This window comes from Oxyura jamaicensis, chromosome 4 (assembly GCF_011077185.1).
Source record: "Oxyura jamaicensis isolate SHBP4307 breed ruddy duck chromosome 4, BPBGC_Ojam_1.0, whole genome shotgun sequence".
Classification (NCBI taxonomy): domain Eukaryota; kingdom Metazoa; phylum Chordata; class Aves; order Anseriformes; family Anatidae; genus Oxyura; species Oxyura jamaicensis.
In genome coordinates this window covers 38,059,355-38,075,895 of record NC_048896.1, presented here as the reverse complement: position 1 = coordinate 38,075,895, position 16,541 = coordinate 38,059,355, and the positions used below count along the sequence as shown (strand labels likewise).

General features: G+C 36.4%; 1 protein-coding gene across 6 annotated transcripts in view; it reads left to right on the top strand.

The window, feature by feature from the left end:
* Positions 1-16,541, top strand: part of FAT1 (FAT atypical cadherin 1) — a 113,285-nt gene that overhangs the window by 26,471 nt on the left and 70,273 nt on the right. For all 6 annotated transcript variants that reach the window (XR_004750988.1, XM_035326410.1, XM_035326411.1 and 3 more), the window contains exon 3: positions 14,262-14,576. Coding sequence is in view for 5 of the 6 variants with exons in the window: in XM_035326410.1 (XP_035182301.1) it covers positions 14,262-14,576 (315 nt within the window). In the remaining variant the exon portion in view is untranslated. The remainder of the gene's footprint in view (positions 1-14,261; positions 14,577-16,541) is intronic.

Here is a 16,541-nt window from a genome sequence, read left to right as displayed (position 1 = left end):
CTAGATTTGCCATGACAGGGTATATCCTGTCTCTATGAAAATTAGAGATTGCTGTCTAATGATAAGGGTTTAATCTGCAGCGAATCAGACATGTGGAAACTTCTGTCTATGGAATTTTCTGTTTGATCTGAGAGGAATGCCCTTGCTGTGCCCTTCCTGTAATGAAAGCAAGGTAGAGTGAATCAAAGTGATTCTAGATAAGGTTGGAATGTGTTCATTGGTTATGCCTCTATTATATTTGGTGTTACAATTTTGGTTATATGTATTATTTTACTTCCCAAGAACATCATAATTCATCTCTTTAAATATACCTTTTTTTTCCTGTTTTAGTTAAAGTGCTGTTTTTATTGATTAAATTCCTGAGCTAATTACTCAGCTTTGAACCTGGAAAGTGTCAAAAAGACGGATATTCATGTCAAATACTGAGCATGCTGTGATAATTAAACAGATTTGTTGTTACTTTAAATAATTTTACACTATTCACTAAATCTTCTGGCTTAAAGATTTCTCTTTGTATAACATTGTGAAGAACAGTTAACAGTTTTTCTCCCTGTGATTTTTTTTTTTTTTTTTTTTTACACAAACAGTTAATGATTAACAAATGTCCAGCTGCCTGTGCAAGGAATGTTGATTACTTCAGGCGGGAGAAAAAAGATGACTATGCCTTTACATTAGGATGTTTGGTATCATAGTTCACTTTAAAGGTACTTTGAATATTACAGAACCAATTTCAGCAAATTAATCAGAAATGGAAGAAAATGACATATGTCTCTTTCTCTTCAATGGCTGTTTGGATATGTACTTCCATACCTGTGCTACTAGCTAGGACAGGAATATTTCTGGGTTGCCTGGGTTTGTGTAGAACATTTTAAAGTAAAAAGTGTGTAAGAAGAAATGACAACTTGCTAAGAAGTCGTCAGGATTGTTTTGTGTATGCATTTAGGGAAAACATGGCTCTGGGAGGAGAAGAGGGGAAATAATAAAGACCTAACCAGTTCTTAGTCCCCACTACTTCATACCACTTCTGACTAGTTTTCCAAAGTGGGACTTGTGTGTCAAGTAAGGACGGAAGCCCAGAGATCAAGAACTGTGCTTGCAAATGCTAAAAAATATCTTGGAACCTGTACTTTACAATTTCGTTTCTTGCTTACATTAAAAAATATTCATGCTGAATGGTGACGTTTGGACTGACTTAAATCTTCCAAAGGATGGTAGCAAAAAGAAGTAATTAAAAGATCTGACATGGAAGAATGCCTTTGTTAAATCACTGTTAAAAATAAATACAGGTGCTACAGTATTAGGAGAAAAAAAAAAAAAAAAAAGATGAGTTATCAAGTTGACAAGTCAATTTTGAGGTGCACTCTTTCTTAATAAGGTAAGAGAATGATGTTACAGTGAGAACAAGATTACTGCAGATTATGTGGATTAAATTTGGAGTGAGTATTGACCTAGCATGTGATGATAGGAGCAATTGGAGTTAGAAATGTATGCTGTGTAATGTCTGTAATTCCAGAGGTGATTAAAAATCCTTTTGAAATTGAGTAGCTCAGTCTAGTCAAACACAAGAATGGCCAGCATTTTTGAGAACAGTCCCTCACAAATAAGACTTGAGGAGGTCACCTGATGCAATTCCATCTATAGTTTCTGCATATTCCTTGAATTACTTAAAACAAGGAAAAACCTTCAGTGGTCCAGGAGCAAAATACATTTTGTGCCTAAATAGTCTGCCAGTAACCTACAATATCATAGTGCTCTTTCACTTCCGTTAAGAGTTCTAGTGTAGAAGGAGTTGATCAAGGTTTTATCACGATTTTATGACAGTTAAACTTCTTGTTTGACCAAGAGTTTTTCATTCACATAAACTCATTCTCTTTGATGTTTTTACTAAAGGTGCAGAATCATCTTCATTGAAAAATGTTTCTGTGGAGAATAACTAGTGGAGGTTTCCAGCAGAAATTCTAATGGAGATGCTCTGTGTTTATGCAAATGCTTGCAAGTTCAATTATTAAACAATGAATACGGAGCAAATGAAATCTATAGATTATTTAATTTTTTAAACTGTTAACTTGCATTAGCTTTTAGTACCTTTGGTTATTTTTTTTTTTTTTTTTCCTTCCAGAAAATTTCTAATAAAACTCTGCAGGCAGTTATCCATTATTTATGTGAAGGAAAACAAACAGAAAAAATCACACCAGGAAACTTGCAATTAAGCAAGCTTGAGATCTAATAAGTCATTTCTAGTTCTATAGGTGTAACTGTACTTTGTAGTTGTTAAGTATTGATTCTTCAGTGTGTGTGTGTGTGTGTGTGTGTAATAATTTGCTTATGTGGAGGATTTCTCATTTTCTTGCTATGATCATTGTAACCAAGGAAAACTAAATTTTTTTCAAATCTCAAAGTTCTTTGTCTTCATGATTGATCTGTTCTCTCCTGTAGTCAGTGTTCACTCAGAAGTAAGTTCAGAAACACTTATTTGAATGGCTTTTTTTTTAACTTTTGTATCATACGCAAAGGCAAATAACATAAAATTAGTATGGCAAGTACTGATGGGTACTACATTCCCTCTAGATACACGAGTAGAAATAAAGTCTGAATAAATAAATGGATACTTTGAAGGTTAATAAAACTGACTGTGTCATAACGAGGATGAATGTCTTTTGATGTCACTGGATCCCAGATGCTTTAATCTCATGACTTCATTGATTTCCTTTGTTCTCTAACACTCCCATACCCACAGGTACACCAGCTCTTCTTTGTACACACTAAGCTGTTTAGGAGCAGTGTTTCTTTTGGCAGTAATAGGGTGCCGCTGTGCATACAGCTACCTGGAGTAATAACATGAGCAGTAGTAGCAGCCTGGGTTGCAGTATTTCCACAGCATGCTTCTTGCCTTTTCATGTATATCAATATCCTTTCTAGCACAGACTTGCTCTGGCAACTGTAACTGTTCCCCAGCAGTTTCTGCACCTGAAAATAGTCTGCAGACTGCAAGCTTGAAGCAAAATTGCAGTAGTTCAATACACAAATTAGTATAGCTACCACGCACGTGCTAAACTTCTGTTCCTGCATCTAATAAGTCATGAGCCAGTGGTGCTGTGAAGTGCGGCTGTAATTGCTTCTTACTGCACAATGGGACTGCTCTGCATAACTTGTTAGGCTTTCAAAATTACTTCTACGGAAGTAGTATGAGGTAGACAGCAGTTGTTCAAATTGCAACCGAAAAGGGAATTTGAGAGAAATGTGCTGTATGCAGGAGAAAGTTTCTTGGGTTGCTTAGGACAATTTTCCTTATTTAGGACAGTTGTTGAACTTTTGAGATTTACAGACAAAAAGCGAATATACTTGTAGAACTGTCCAGGTATTTTAATAGTTTGCAGAGGTCTAAACGACTGCATCCTTCTGGATCAACAAATCACTTTCTGTACCATTAAATATGTTTTTCCTGTGTGTAATTGGCTTCCCCGTGTGTCTCATTATTTTCCTTGTAGCCTCTTCTTCTGCCTAAGGGGGAACCTAGGTTAATCTGTCAACTCCAGTTAGTTTTGAAATTCCTGAGGCTGTTTGCAGAGGAATTTCCCCTTCAGAGGCTCCCCGTTTCCCAGTTAAATTTATTGGAGTGGTAACACAACTATTCACATTGTCAACAATTCCTTAGTACTGGGAAGGCTGACAGCAAAGTTAAGGTTTTTACTGGGTGAAGCTGCAATTCTTAATGGTACCTGCTTATTTATAAGTGAGTATATATACACATTCTTACAAACTTGCTTATACACAAGCAAGTACATAGAAACACTCTAAAGATTTGATGAAATAACATTTCGTTCTTGGGTAAACAAATCCTAGGCCCGTACAACCCTTCATTTGTTTCTAAATTTCAGACAGCTTCAGTCAAACTTCTACAATTGCATGATCGGTGTTTAAGAGAGCAGGATTTAAAGGTAACTGAATAGTGTAGCCAATATTATCCCAAAGTATTTTTGTTTAAATACAGTGAATTATTCCAATTTTTATGACAACTGTGTAATTATATTTCTTGGGACACAGAAACCGGTTGTGTCTAGCTGAAGACAAGAGTTCACCCTGAGTAAAGGGGTGGACAACTGGGACTATGATGTGCATCACATTTCTGCAAAGTTTGCTCCTATGAGAGAGTAAGATGAACTGCTTTTGTGGATACTGAGAGCAGTGTTTGGCCCAGGGTCTGGTGGCAGTTTCTGTTTTCAGTAATATTTCACAAACCTGCTGTAATGCTGATGTAGCTTCCATGGTGGAGTCATGTTTTGCAGCATGTTTTCTTTCAAATGATGAACAACTGTTCGCATCAGTAACAAAGCTTGTTTTACATGCTCTCTCTTCAAATAAATATAGTTTGTATGTAGTTGTATTATAATAATTCTTCTTATTGTCATAGGAGTTGACACGTTGTTTCCCTAATGTGTAAGTCATCGGGGGGGAGGTTGTCCCTCTACACTGAGCTTTAGCAATATGGAACTGTTCCTCCCCATATAACAATTAGAGTGCCTGTCTGAAAGCCTGACGTACAAGTAGTCTAGCTGACAGAAATAAGCTGGAGCTATTAAAATAACCGTAAATGAGGCTAACAATAGGAGCTGTCTGCCATTGTCCCAAAAGATTTTCTGAACTGGAAGTAATCAGCTGAGTTCTAAGGCAACCCATCAGGGATCTTCTAATTGCAAAAATTCCTCCTCGCCACCCCCTGACTTCCTGAAAGCAAGTTCACAATCTTTGGGGGCCTTAGCACATTTGTTACTTTTAGCCCAGGCTACGTTAGCATGGAGTCATAATTTCTGGGCATAATCTTTTATGTAGACAGTTTAAAGAACATATTTTTAGAACAGACTAAACACTGTTTTCAGTTCATTTGACTTGTTTTTGTACAAATGTGCTGAAAGCAATGTGGCAAGAACTGGAAGCCAAAACGTTGCTGGGTCTAATTATTTATAAATCTTTTTCTTGGACCCTAATGTGTTCAGCATTGCCTCCTTAACTAAGATGTGCAAAATCTGTTTTCTTAATGTTTTAAAATACAGTCCCGTGTTTGCTGTGGAGTTTTAACTGTGCACATCTTTTCTGCTAGGTCTTCATACTACCTATAGGTATTTGATTAAGTAATAGCTGCTCTTAAGCTATTGAACGCTCCGTATTTCTTCTTAAAATACCTGTATCTATCTCATTTATAAGTTGCACATAGGGGAGATCAATAGTGACCCTTTCTCTCCAACACAATTCAAACTGCTGCCATCTGTTCATAGTTCAGAAGCGATGCATAAACTGTTCTGTGTTTTAAGCTTTATGTCACGGCCTGGGTTTGACCATATGCTGAGGCTCTCTGGATGCCAAGTTTTTGTCCCAGAATACTGTTTTACTATGAATGCGTTGGGAATTTCTATGCATTTATGAAGGTGAGCCTGCCAGGTTTGACTGGACACTGCTAATTTTTGGCTGTTCCAACAACTAGTCTCACTGTTGTTGCATTAGTGGCATAGGCACAAATTATTTCATTTTTTATGGAGTAGATTATTATGCAATTTGGGAGTTTTTAAAACTTATATCAAATTTACTTGAAGTAATGGTAGAAAACTGGATTTGGCTGTATCCTTTGTTATATTTCATCATTTCAGTGGAGTTAAATTTGAGATGCAAACCAGGTCAGAATTCCTAAATCATAACGTTCATAATTTCATGATAAAATTGTTATCATAAAACTTATTATGATTGAGCCTTTACTTCAGTTTTTTTTTTTTTTTTTTCCTGTTAAAATCTCAGATCTGTTCTCATGCTGATAATACTGCTTTCTACACGGTATTAAAAGTGTGTGCGCTCTAGGGTCTAGGGACCCTACAGTGATATTTTTCCCCTTTCACCTTTCTGAACTTGGAGTAACTGGTCCCTGGAAAGAGCACAAGCATTGGTGGACATGACATGTTTGAAGTTCCTGCAGCTCCACAGTGAAATGTCATCTACCGGTTAAAGAACTGGTGTGAATTCATTACAGTTACATCAGCTTGCTAATACTGCTAGTGAGAAGTTATTTGAAACTTTCTAAGCAGTGATTTATGTTAGAAAATGAGCCATTTGTCCTTGAAACAGTAACTAGAGTTGCTTTCCTTTTAACAGTACTGTCTGAGCATGATTTTTCAGCTGGTAGTACACAAGATGACATGAAAGGTATCCAGCTTTCTATGTCAAAGAGCTATAAATACAGAAGTTTCATTCAATTTTCTGGCTATCTGCTTTTATAAAGGGTGACAAAAGACTTGTGATTCCAGTGTATTAATTTCAGCTTATTTTTACTGTTTTTATTCCCTAGCTACTCCTGAGAGAGATTTTCTGAGTTCACTGAAGCAGAAATGATAAAATCTGATTTTTCATTACTTATCTTCAACAACATATGTAAGAAATATATTTTTTCAAAGAAAAAATTGGGATGCAACCACTGTATAGAAACCTACTGAGTGTCTAAATAAATAATTACGTAAAATCTAAACGTGACAAGCTGTAAATGTTAAAAGAAATATTGATGACATGATAGATGACATTATTTAAAGTCTTTTGGGCTGCAAGTAATAATCCTAACTCTATAGCCTGTGAACATAACCTGCTGCAGAATTTTTCAAAGGTAGTTGTTTTTCTGGAGGGTGAAGGTTTTGTTTTTAATATTATTTTTGGAAAACAGTTCTCCAGGATACACACAAAAGGTAAAGGCACCAAGTTATTGAAAAAAGAAATCAGAATGTGTTAACTTAAGGTTTAACTATACTCAGGCAATATCAAAGAATCATTGGATTGTTAAAAAGAAACAATGCAACTGTTTCAAACTAAATTGAATTCTTAGTGATGCATATTCATATTCCTTGGATGTTTGCAAACAAGTAATTTGAATTCTTCATGAGTTATGCAAAATGCAATATTGATGGCTTGTTGCTAGGCTGCAGCCTTCCTACTTGTGCCTAATGAGATGCTCCTGGAGAAGAGGGGAGAGAAGAGCAGCGAACACCTCCCATTTATGTGTGATTGAAAGGCAAGCAGTAGCTGCTGCTCTTCCTCTCCTTCAGGGCTGTAGCCAAGGATTATTTATATTCTGAAACAATACAGTTTAGTCTGTTGTGTGAATCAGACTTCTTACATCTGATATGTGAGTAGCTTGCCTTGTCAGTGATAAGTTTTTAAATTACTACGAAGTTCAAACCATATTTCTATCGGTGGCTCTTGCACTTTGTTCCATAGAAGCATAAACAGGTGATGCTTCCTGTTCCGAGTGCACGTGTGATACAGGTAAAGAAGACTAGCACTTTTCCAGTTCAGTTTATTTATCAAAATACTACTTCTCTTATAAGAGAGGGGTTGTATATCATTTGTCGAAGTTCGTGCTGCCAGCCGCAGGTCTTTAGTATTTCACAAGTTAGAGTGCAGAGCCTTTTTTGGCACGCTGCCCTGTTTATACAGGGGACAAGCTGACATTTCACTTCTGCAAAAAGAATCTCCTTCTTCAGAAGGAGATTGTTTCAAGTTCACAGGATGGAGATTTTGGTCTTTTCAACTGACATTTTAAGTGCTGACTAGTTCCTTGTCTCTGTGACAGGACATAATTGAAATCTTCAGTACTTAAGGACAGTTGGTTTGTGTAGTATAAAGACCAATGTTTTATTGTGCTGCTGTGTTTGTTTTGGTTTTGTTAAGTGGTTATTATTTGGCTGATCAAATAATATTAAATTTTGTTGGCATTGGATGCTGCTGTAAAGGAACTGTAGGCTTAAGGCTCAGTTGTTCCTCACACAGTGCTCTGTAGAGACCTGAGTTACAGTAGCACAGCAGCCACAGGGAAAGTAAGGTTTTCTTTTTTCTTTTTTCCTTTTTTTTTTTTTTTTTTTTTTCCCTTGGAAATTCAGTATGTTCCATGTTGCAAAGCTTTTTCTTTTTGGTGCACTCTATATGGCACATAGGACTACTTGGCTGGACATATGGCCATACTTAGATACTTCTTCATGGCATTTTCAGTATTGGACTATAGTGGTGGCCAGAGATTGTCTGGCCCAGCAGAAATACAGATAAATTGACTAGAGGATTTTTTAAATTGTTTTAAAAGTGGAAAGGATCTGAGATATTTCACTGGTGATAATTAGTTATAGAATCACGATTTATACCAGGTACTACAGACAGGTATAGTACTTGTTAGTAGTATGCCCCAGTCTGCTGTAGTCTCTTTTATTTTGTGCACCATAACTTAATAAATTTTAATTCCCCTCTTCCCCTTTGCTTCCCCCAAAAGCACTTTGCATAAAGTGGAGGAAAAAACAACAACATACATAATACACAGGGTTGCACTTGCCTACTGTCCTGGTTTGACTGTGCCTCTAGAAATTAGTTAAGGGGAAAAGGAGGACGAAAGAGTATGGATGTTCTTTGACTCCTCTGGGGACTGCAGAGAAGCAGATAAGCACTATGTCTTCTGTTCTGGATGCTTGGATGCTCTTTATTTTTATTTTTTATTTTTTTTTCTCATCCTATCAGATCTGTTATAGCCTCTGTATTTATACAGCTCAGGGAAAAAGATGGTAAAAATTTCTTATTTTTAGAAGACAAAGCATGATAATGTTGTAATATTTAGTAAGATTTTACTTTAAAGAGAAACAAAAAATTACAACAACCACACCAAACCACTAATCAAGGACTCTGATGTGATTATTTCATTGTTCTAAAATGACTAAATGAAGTTCCACAAAACTTAAAGCAGCAGTTTGACCAGAAAAATTGCAGACTTTTGAGAGATGGGGTTCTTTGGACCCGTGTCCACATAACTAATTTTATAAATATTGGTAACTTTCTAGAAAATATGTGCAGCCTATGTAGTGGTAAGAGAAATGCAGGTAGTAAATGGCAGTAGGTAATAAGCTGAATACCACCCCTAATTCTATTTCTAATTGAAAAGATTGTATAGACTTTAGTGATGGCTTACAAGAGTAAGTGACTTACTCTTTGGTCAGAACTCAAGCCAAAGTTACAGTCTGTGTTGGTGCAAATGCAGGCTCGTGCCACTGAGGGACAGCGTGCTGTTGGTAATAACATGCTTAATCTACTCTTTTTTAAGTCTTTAATTGGGATTGGCTGTTCATTGACGGTATATTTGATCAAAACCTGTGTTCCTGCCGTTCTTAAAATATTGCCTTTTCCCCTCAGAGCTGGCTTTTAGGCAGCTGAAGAAGCTTTTTGATTTGTCCAGCTTATTAGAATTTAGATTAATTAAGTTTGTAATCAGATTTCAAGAATCATGTTCCAGGCCAGGGATTTCTCTTAGTTTGGTTCAAATGTTGCTCCCAGGGCAAGTTCTACTAAACTGCGTTTTCATGCTTTGCTGAGAAATGATTGCAGGTTTTGATTTCCATTACAGAATCATTAATATTGTTAATGAGAGTTCTCATGGATAAGTACACTTAAGGAGGATCATCCCTGGGAATTGGGGGTATTATAGTTTGAGCGTTTGTTAATCAGATAGAATTGGCATAGGTAAGACTGTCAGATTTGAGATGGATTTATATGTTTATTTTTGTTTTAAGAGTGACTTTGGTTTTAGTGATTTGGGTTATGGGATTAAAGTAAGAAGTGATGTTGGTTCTTGGCAAGAGTGGGGTTAATGTTCTAATTTTTCCCCATTTGCTGTATTCTTAAACCAGCCTGTTCCTCCATACTGAATGCTGTCTTATTTCTGTAGTATAGTATTCACTTGGGACTTTTTCCTTCTTATAATAAAATCAACAGAAAAGTCCAGTTGCATCAAACAGTAGCAATATCTAGTCCAAAATTTCAGACTCACAAAGATTGTAAAACTCTGCTGTCATCTTGCAGATGACTGAGAAACATTTCATCAGAGCTCTTTTGTACTCCCCTCTGGCAGTTAGCAACTGATGAATATGAATTGATTTTTATCCTAACCACCTGAAAAGCTTAAAGACTGCATGTCCAGCCAAGTGAAAATGTTTTTGGGATACTAATTTCAACATATTTTATGAACAATAATATTTACAGGTCTTTGGGATTATCATGCATGCTAAAGATTCTCTGGTGGGGCTCTGTGGAAGATTTATCTACTTGTCTTGCTACATAAAAAGCAAATGGTTTGTAAAAGTTAAATTTTCTGATTTGCTCTCAGCATAGAGAATAGGACATTTGCTGACGAAAGATTTTTTTTGAATGAGGGAAGAGTTGGAGATAGAGCCTTTAACACATTGAAAATATAACAGAAGCACTTAAGCTGTACTCCCTAAATGAGATTTACACCACTGGAAGAAAAAGACAAAAATACTTCTAAGAAGCCAAAACTTGCTGCTGAAATTGATGATACTGATTAACATCTTGCTGATACTTAATGGATCTAGCTGATTGTAAGATTAAAACAAATTAACTCTTGCTTGGATTGGTTTATTACTTCTTTGACATCTGATTTCCCATCATTATCTGCTGAAATGACTGGTGTGAGGTCAGATTGTGCAGTAATATTAGAGGGGAAAAAATCCAAGTTCTGCTGATGGTGTTTTCTGACAAAAGTGCTGAGGCAGGACCAGAAGAATTCAGGCTTTGGTAGTCAGTGCTTCCCCCCACCCCTCCCATCCTCAGCCCAGGCTTGTGTATCGGATCAGTATCTGCTCCATTTTATTGTTGGGTGGCAGCAATGTGGAGAAGGTTGAGTCACGTTAATAGACCAGTCATGCTTTCTCTATCTGCTCTCCGAGCTCTGAGTAATGAAGAAGAACAAGGTGTGGTGAGCTCCCCCACCCCCTCAACATGCAAGCAATGAAAGGAAATTTTTGCTCTATATACTCAGGTCTCCTTTTAAATGGCTTTTATACCAGAGGAATGTTATTTTTGGTCTTCATTTTAATATTGTAAAAGTAATCCACTTATCATGTGTGATGTCCATCTAATACATTTTCCAATTTACATGCATGCCTGCCTATTCCATCTATTTTAAACTCTTAAGTGGGATGGGTGGAGAATTTTTATTTTTTTTAAGTAACCTTTGTCTCTAGGAAGTGTTTGTTTAGGAATGAATCTGTTAATAACAATAAAATGCAAACAGTTATGTAGGCTTTTTTGTGTATCTGAATGCTCATAACATGTTCTTTCTAGCTACTTTATACTTCCATTTGTGGTTATAAACATCAGAGCACAGAGAGAAAATATTCATCCAGCAATTCAGTGTGCATTGGGTGAGAAAAATGGAAGAGTAGTTTTTAGTGAATAACATTTTGTGTTATTTTTGCTAATGCACACAGAGTATCAGTGACCCTGTAGAAAAATTGAGAAATTCTGAAAACCAGAGCTACCCTGTTGGACGGAAATCTGTGTTGTATGACTTGTTGAGTAGTCAGGTAATCAGACAGATTACAGCCCTTTCATTGGTCATTTCTGCAAAAGTCAGTGTCAAATACGCAGCAGTAATGCCAGATAGGCCGAACTAATTTGAAATGAAAAATGAATCGAAAATAAAGTTGCCCATTTTCTCTACTGTAAAATTAGTCACTATCCCTGTATCCTAGTAATGCTTCTACATATTTCTTTCTGAAATACTGTTTTTGGTTTGGTGTGGTACTTTTTTCTCCCCTTTCCCCTTCTAGAGTATGTGATATTAGAGAATGGACACTTGAGAAATGGCAGTTCACAAAAGCATAAATGGTTCAGTCTTCCTTTCCTTGAGAGGGAGGCTTTGATAATTAAGGTGGTAGAATCTGTAAATGCCAGGTGAGCAGACTGCGGGAGAGCTCCACTACTGAGAGAGTCTCTTTCTCTGTTTCTTTAATATCAGGCAAGGCTATCTTAAAACTAATCTGCCACTTCTGATGTAGTTACTGTTAGGAATGCAGGGCAGGTATAAAATGATAATGGTTGCTCAGTTCAGCACGTAAGCGTGACCACTGTGCTCTGCACAGACCGCAAGCAACAGAGCAGCATTGCTGGAAGCCCTGCGAAGAGGGAATTACAACAGGCTAGGCTTGTGTTTGGGAGGACATGAATGTTTTACAAAATTTTCTGAGGCATGCACGGAATCTACCCAGACTGAAGATGAAGTGCTTGCATGCCACATCCAGCATTTAGGTTTAGAAATGAGGCCACAAGAATTAACACATTTATTTACTCCTGGGCAAGACTCCTGGCTGAAGCAGAGAAATGCAAAAGGTGTAACAAGCAAGTTACAAAAATAGAATCCAGGTAACTGTGCTCAAGACTAGTTCTCCATTTTTAAGAGAGCAAATTCATGGTATCCTATTTAAAATCACTCTTTATATTAAAATGAGAAATGGTGCAATTAGCCACAGCACAAATCAGAGTCTTTATAGGATTTTTTAATAACAAACTAAAATTAAACAATGCAAATAAATACTGAGCTAAAGAGATGCATTGTAAAATGCCAGTGTCCTGAAAAGTGACCACCTTGACTTGGTTTCTGATGATGTTCCTCTGCAAAGAAGGAATTTATAAAGCCACCAGTTAGCTTTCAGGAAAACTTGTATATATTGTATGTAATGCATATATATATATAAAATAGCAGCCTGTTACCTGCCCCTTCTTTTCATCCCAGTAGCCTGAGACTGTATACAGCCAATTTCCATACTGACACCTGGTGGTAGTTCTGGGATACTGTGTTGCTTAAAATGCTATATATGGGCATTTTGCAGGTTTAGGTATTAGATGCTACTTCCACCAGCCCTCCTGAAGTCTTACTGACATCTTAAAATATAAGATGGTCACCATCAACTCTTCATACGTTCTCCCAAAAAGCAAAGAAAGTAATGAGTAAATGAGTAATTCCTCAATATTTATCTAAGTTTGTTTAGCCCAAATATTTGAAAAATAAATATCTGAGATATGTGAAGGAAATCATATCTACAGTTACTAATTTTTTGTAGGATTTCTTGTGAAAGCATGGTGGCATAGTTCATCCAAGTGCTATTTAACTGACAGTATGCATGTTATGTGAGTTGCTGGGCTCAGGACAAGGGCCACACCATGCATAGTCATATCATGTGAATATATCTAAAGCCCAGAACTGGGACCCATGGTGATATTTTGGCTCATCTGAACTCCACTCCAAATTAGATTAGGCATAATATTATAGCATATAATAACATTTTTTTCTTACCAGCATAAGGAAAAATAAGAGCCATGTCAGAGCCTTTCAAGATTACCACAGGAGTGGCTGCAAGGTGTTGGCCTATCCCTTCCTCTGGAATGTATTTAGCTTCATTTTAAGTTCTATCTAGAAAATGTCTTGAATAAGACAGCCAGTAAGAGCAACTGGATCAAGAAAATAAAAGTGCAGTTTTATGGTGCAGTAACTCTGTGAATCTGCTTGACATTCATCCCCTGACAAATAAGTTATGCCATGTCGCAATTTTTTGATGTACAACATATGCATTTTATGACTGTAGATTGTAGACTGAGGTGCTTGTAAAAATAGGTCTGTATTTCCTTCACAGTGGACAAAAATTTGGGCCCCTCATTATTTATTTAGTTCTGGTTCAGACAAACTGCTGTGTGAGGTTTGTGAGTTGTCTAGCTGTTCCTTAAATGCTAATTTGTTTTATGGGTGCTCAAATGAGCTAGGCGTTGCTTTCTGTTATCAAAGTAATGGCAACCAGTGGTTGGTCATAATGCTACAAAGGTTGCCTTCAGGTCTAACTTTGTTTTCCTTTTCTGTGAGATTTCTGTGTGAGCCTAAATATTTATGCACATTAAGAAAATTCAGTTAAATTATTTGGGCATGTAGTTAAGAATGTTTTACATTTAAGTATATTAATATATGTAACAGTAAACAGATCAAGAGTCTGGTATCCAAATCAGATAGTTTAATATACTATAAAATTCAATATATTAATAAAGAGGGTCATTCACGCCCCCCAGAATTGCATATTATTCATTATATTTAATCCTTTAGGCAAAATAGTTTTTTTTCAATAGTGTTAATTGATCTAATAAATCTCAAAAGACAATGGAAAGGAAGTTAATATATTGTTTTAATATATGGAACACGTAATTGTTGAAAACTGTTTCATTGATTTTGGTTTTGGTGTTTTCAGGTTAGCTTTAATGCTTTTGTGTATATATTAACACAGCTTGTAGAATCAATGTCAGTTATCCTGAACTTGTTGATTTTTTTCTCATTTTCTAAGCTTGTTGGTTGCTCTGTTTCTACATACTTCTGTATATTTATTGATCATTCAATGTCCTTTTTTCCTGTTATACAGGTATTATAGAGACAGCTGATTACCTGGATCGTGAGACTACTTCACATTACTGGTTGACTGTTTATGCAACAGACCAAGGTGTTGTGCCTTTATCATCTTTCATCGAAATCTACATAGAAGTTGGTGATGTTAATGACAATGCTCCTCAGACAACAAAACCAGTTTATTACCCAGAGGTCATGGAAAATTCACCTAAAGATGTATCTGTCATTCAGATTGAGGCATTTGATCCAGATTCTAGCTCAAGTGAAAAGTTAACCTACAAGATTACAAGTGGAAATCCACAGGGATTCTTTTCGATAAACCCCAAAACTGGTAAGTACAACACAATGTTTTATTTTAAATGTGAGTGAATCAATTTATTTGCATAAATACATAAAATGGACAAAATCAACATATCTGGTTTAATATCGTAACCATGCTTCACAGTTGTTATAAATGGGTACCTTGGTCTCTGTCAATATCAGTAATGTTTACAAACCTGTAGAAGACTATCTGAGTGAAACTGTTCATTCAAAGTACTTGGCATCCGCACCCTGCACATTTTGGGAAGGTTTACTTCAGAGTTACTTAGCTTTAGACTAGCCAGTGTCCATTTGCATCTGTAGTACTGTAAATGTGCTCTTAAGAATACATCTTTTAGCTTAGCTTCATCCAAACTGTTTTTAGCGGTCTCTCTCTTCAAATTTTCATTCATAGTTTTTTAGCCAATGCCCGCCCCCCTCATCTTGTCCACCAGCTAGAGTTAGCCAAGACAATGCAAGGGGTTGTATGTGTAACTGTTGCCACTGTACAAGATACAAAATCTGGAAGGTAATCTATATGTGTGGCTGATGTGTAGTGAAAAGAAAGTGTCAATTCAGTGCTTGATTGGAAAACTTCAGAAAAACTTACTGAGGGTTTAACAGGAAACTGCAAATACAAGAAACAGCTCGCCTTTTAGTATCTGTAAATTACAAATACTGAAATATATGTAGGACAGAGAGACAGCAAACAAATCATTGATTTAAAATGAAGCTGCAGAGTGAGTTTAAAAACAACATAAATGTTGCTCTCCCTCCCTTGTGAATGAATGCTGAGAAAATAGATGTTATTTATGCAAATCTAGATGTTATTTATGCAAATCTTCCCTGATATATAAAAAAAGAGGTAGCTGGGTTCAGCTTTTCATATGTTGCATTTAGGTACCTTTCCATAGTACAAATTACAAAAGACTTTTCTGATTCACTCAAATTTCTCAGAATCCAGAGATTTTTAGAATAGAGATGCTATAGACGTATAGATGGTGATTTTAAACTGTAACAAACCTAGTAAGTAGAAAGGCATGATAGAAACCAGAAACCTTGTTATTCATTTAGCTCTTTGCTCACTGATGGACGGAATTTCAAGGGGATTTGGAGGAGGGAGAAAAAAAAAAAAAAAAAAAAAACAGTGAAAAGTGTTTTGAAGGTTGTGTTAACACTATAGCCTTCATTCTGTTTCATAGTTGTTTCAGCTTAGGGTATGAAAGACTTGCATGCTGCATGAGCTGCAATTGCAGTGTCAGCAAAGCTCTGACTGCAAACACAGGTGTGTTATTTGGGTTATTTCTGACAATAATTTCTTAATGTGTACTGTCTACTTGTGAGACGCTGCCAACAGGCACATATGAAATAGCTAGAGCAAGAGAATGTCTCTTAGTATTGGTAAGGCCTATATCTGCTGTGTTTACAGAAATGCAGGTTTACAACAAAGGCAACCTACGAAATAAAACAAGAAATATTCAAAACCAGTCATCTAAACCGGGTGCAGTAACTGTGTTTTTCTTTCTCTGCTCACACACAATTCAAAAGGAAAACTTTTGTGGTCATTCTTTATATTCTTAATCCTCCCTTTGCTCTGTTTTTGGAATTTAGCATTTGCCTGCTGCTTTGATATTTCTTGTTGTCTCAATCAGTGATACTAATTAAAAAAAAGGGGGGGGAGCAGAAAAAAATACCTGTGAGTTACCTGGAAAGAATTTGACTGGCTTTGGTGCTCAAACTGCAAGTGAACATGAATTCTACCTACATTTACTCTTTACTGTATATAATTGGCTGATCTCCTTTTGTGTGCTGTCCTTATATCTTCTATACTGCATTTTCTCTTCCTCTTTGTTCCAGCCCTTTCCAAGTCCTCTCTGCCTTCCCTTGTGTAGCATTTTCTAAACTTTGTGTATGTAAAGGACAATTGCATGCCTGCCTCACATAAGTTTGGAGTTGAAGAAACATCTTTATTCTTATTTTACATGTAGAAAAATCA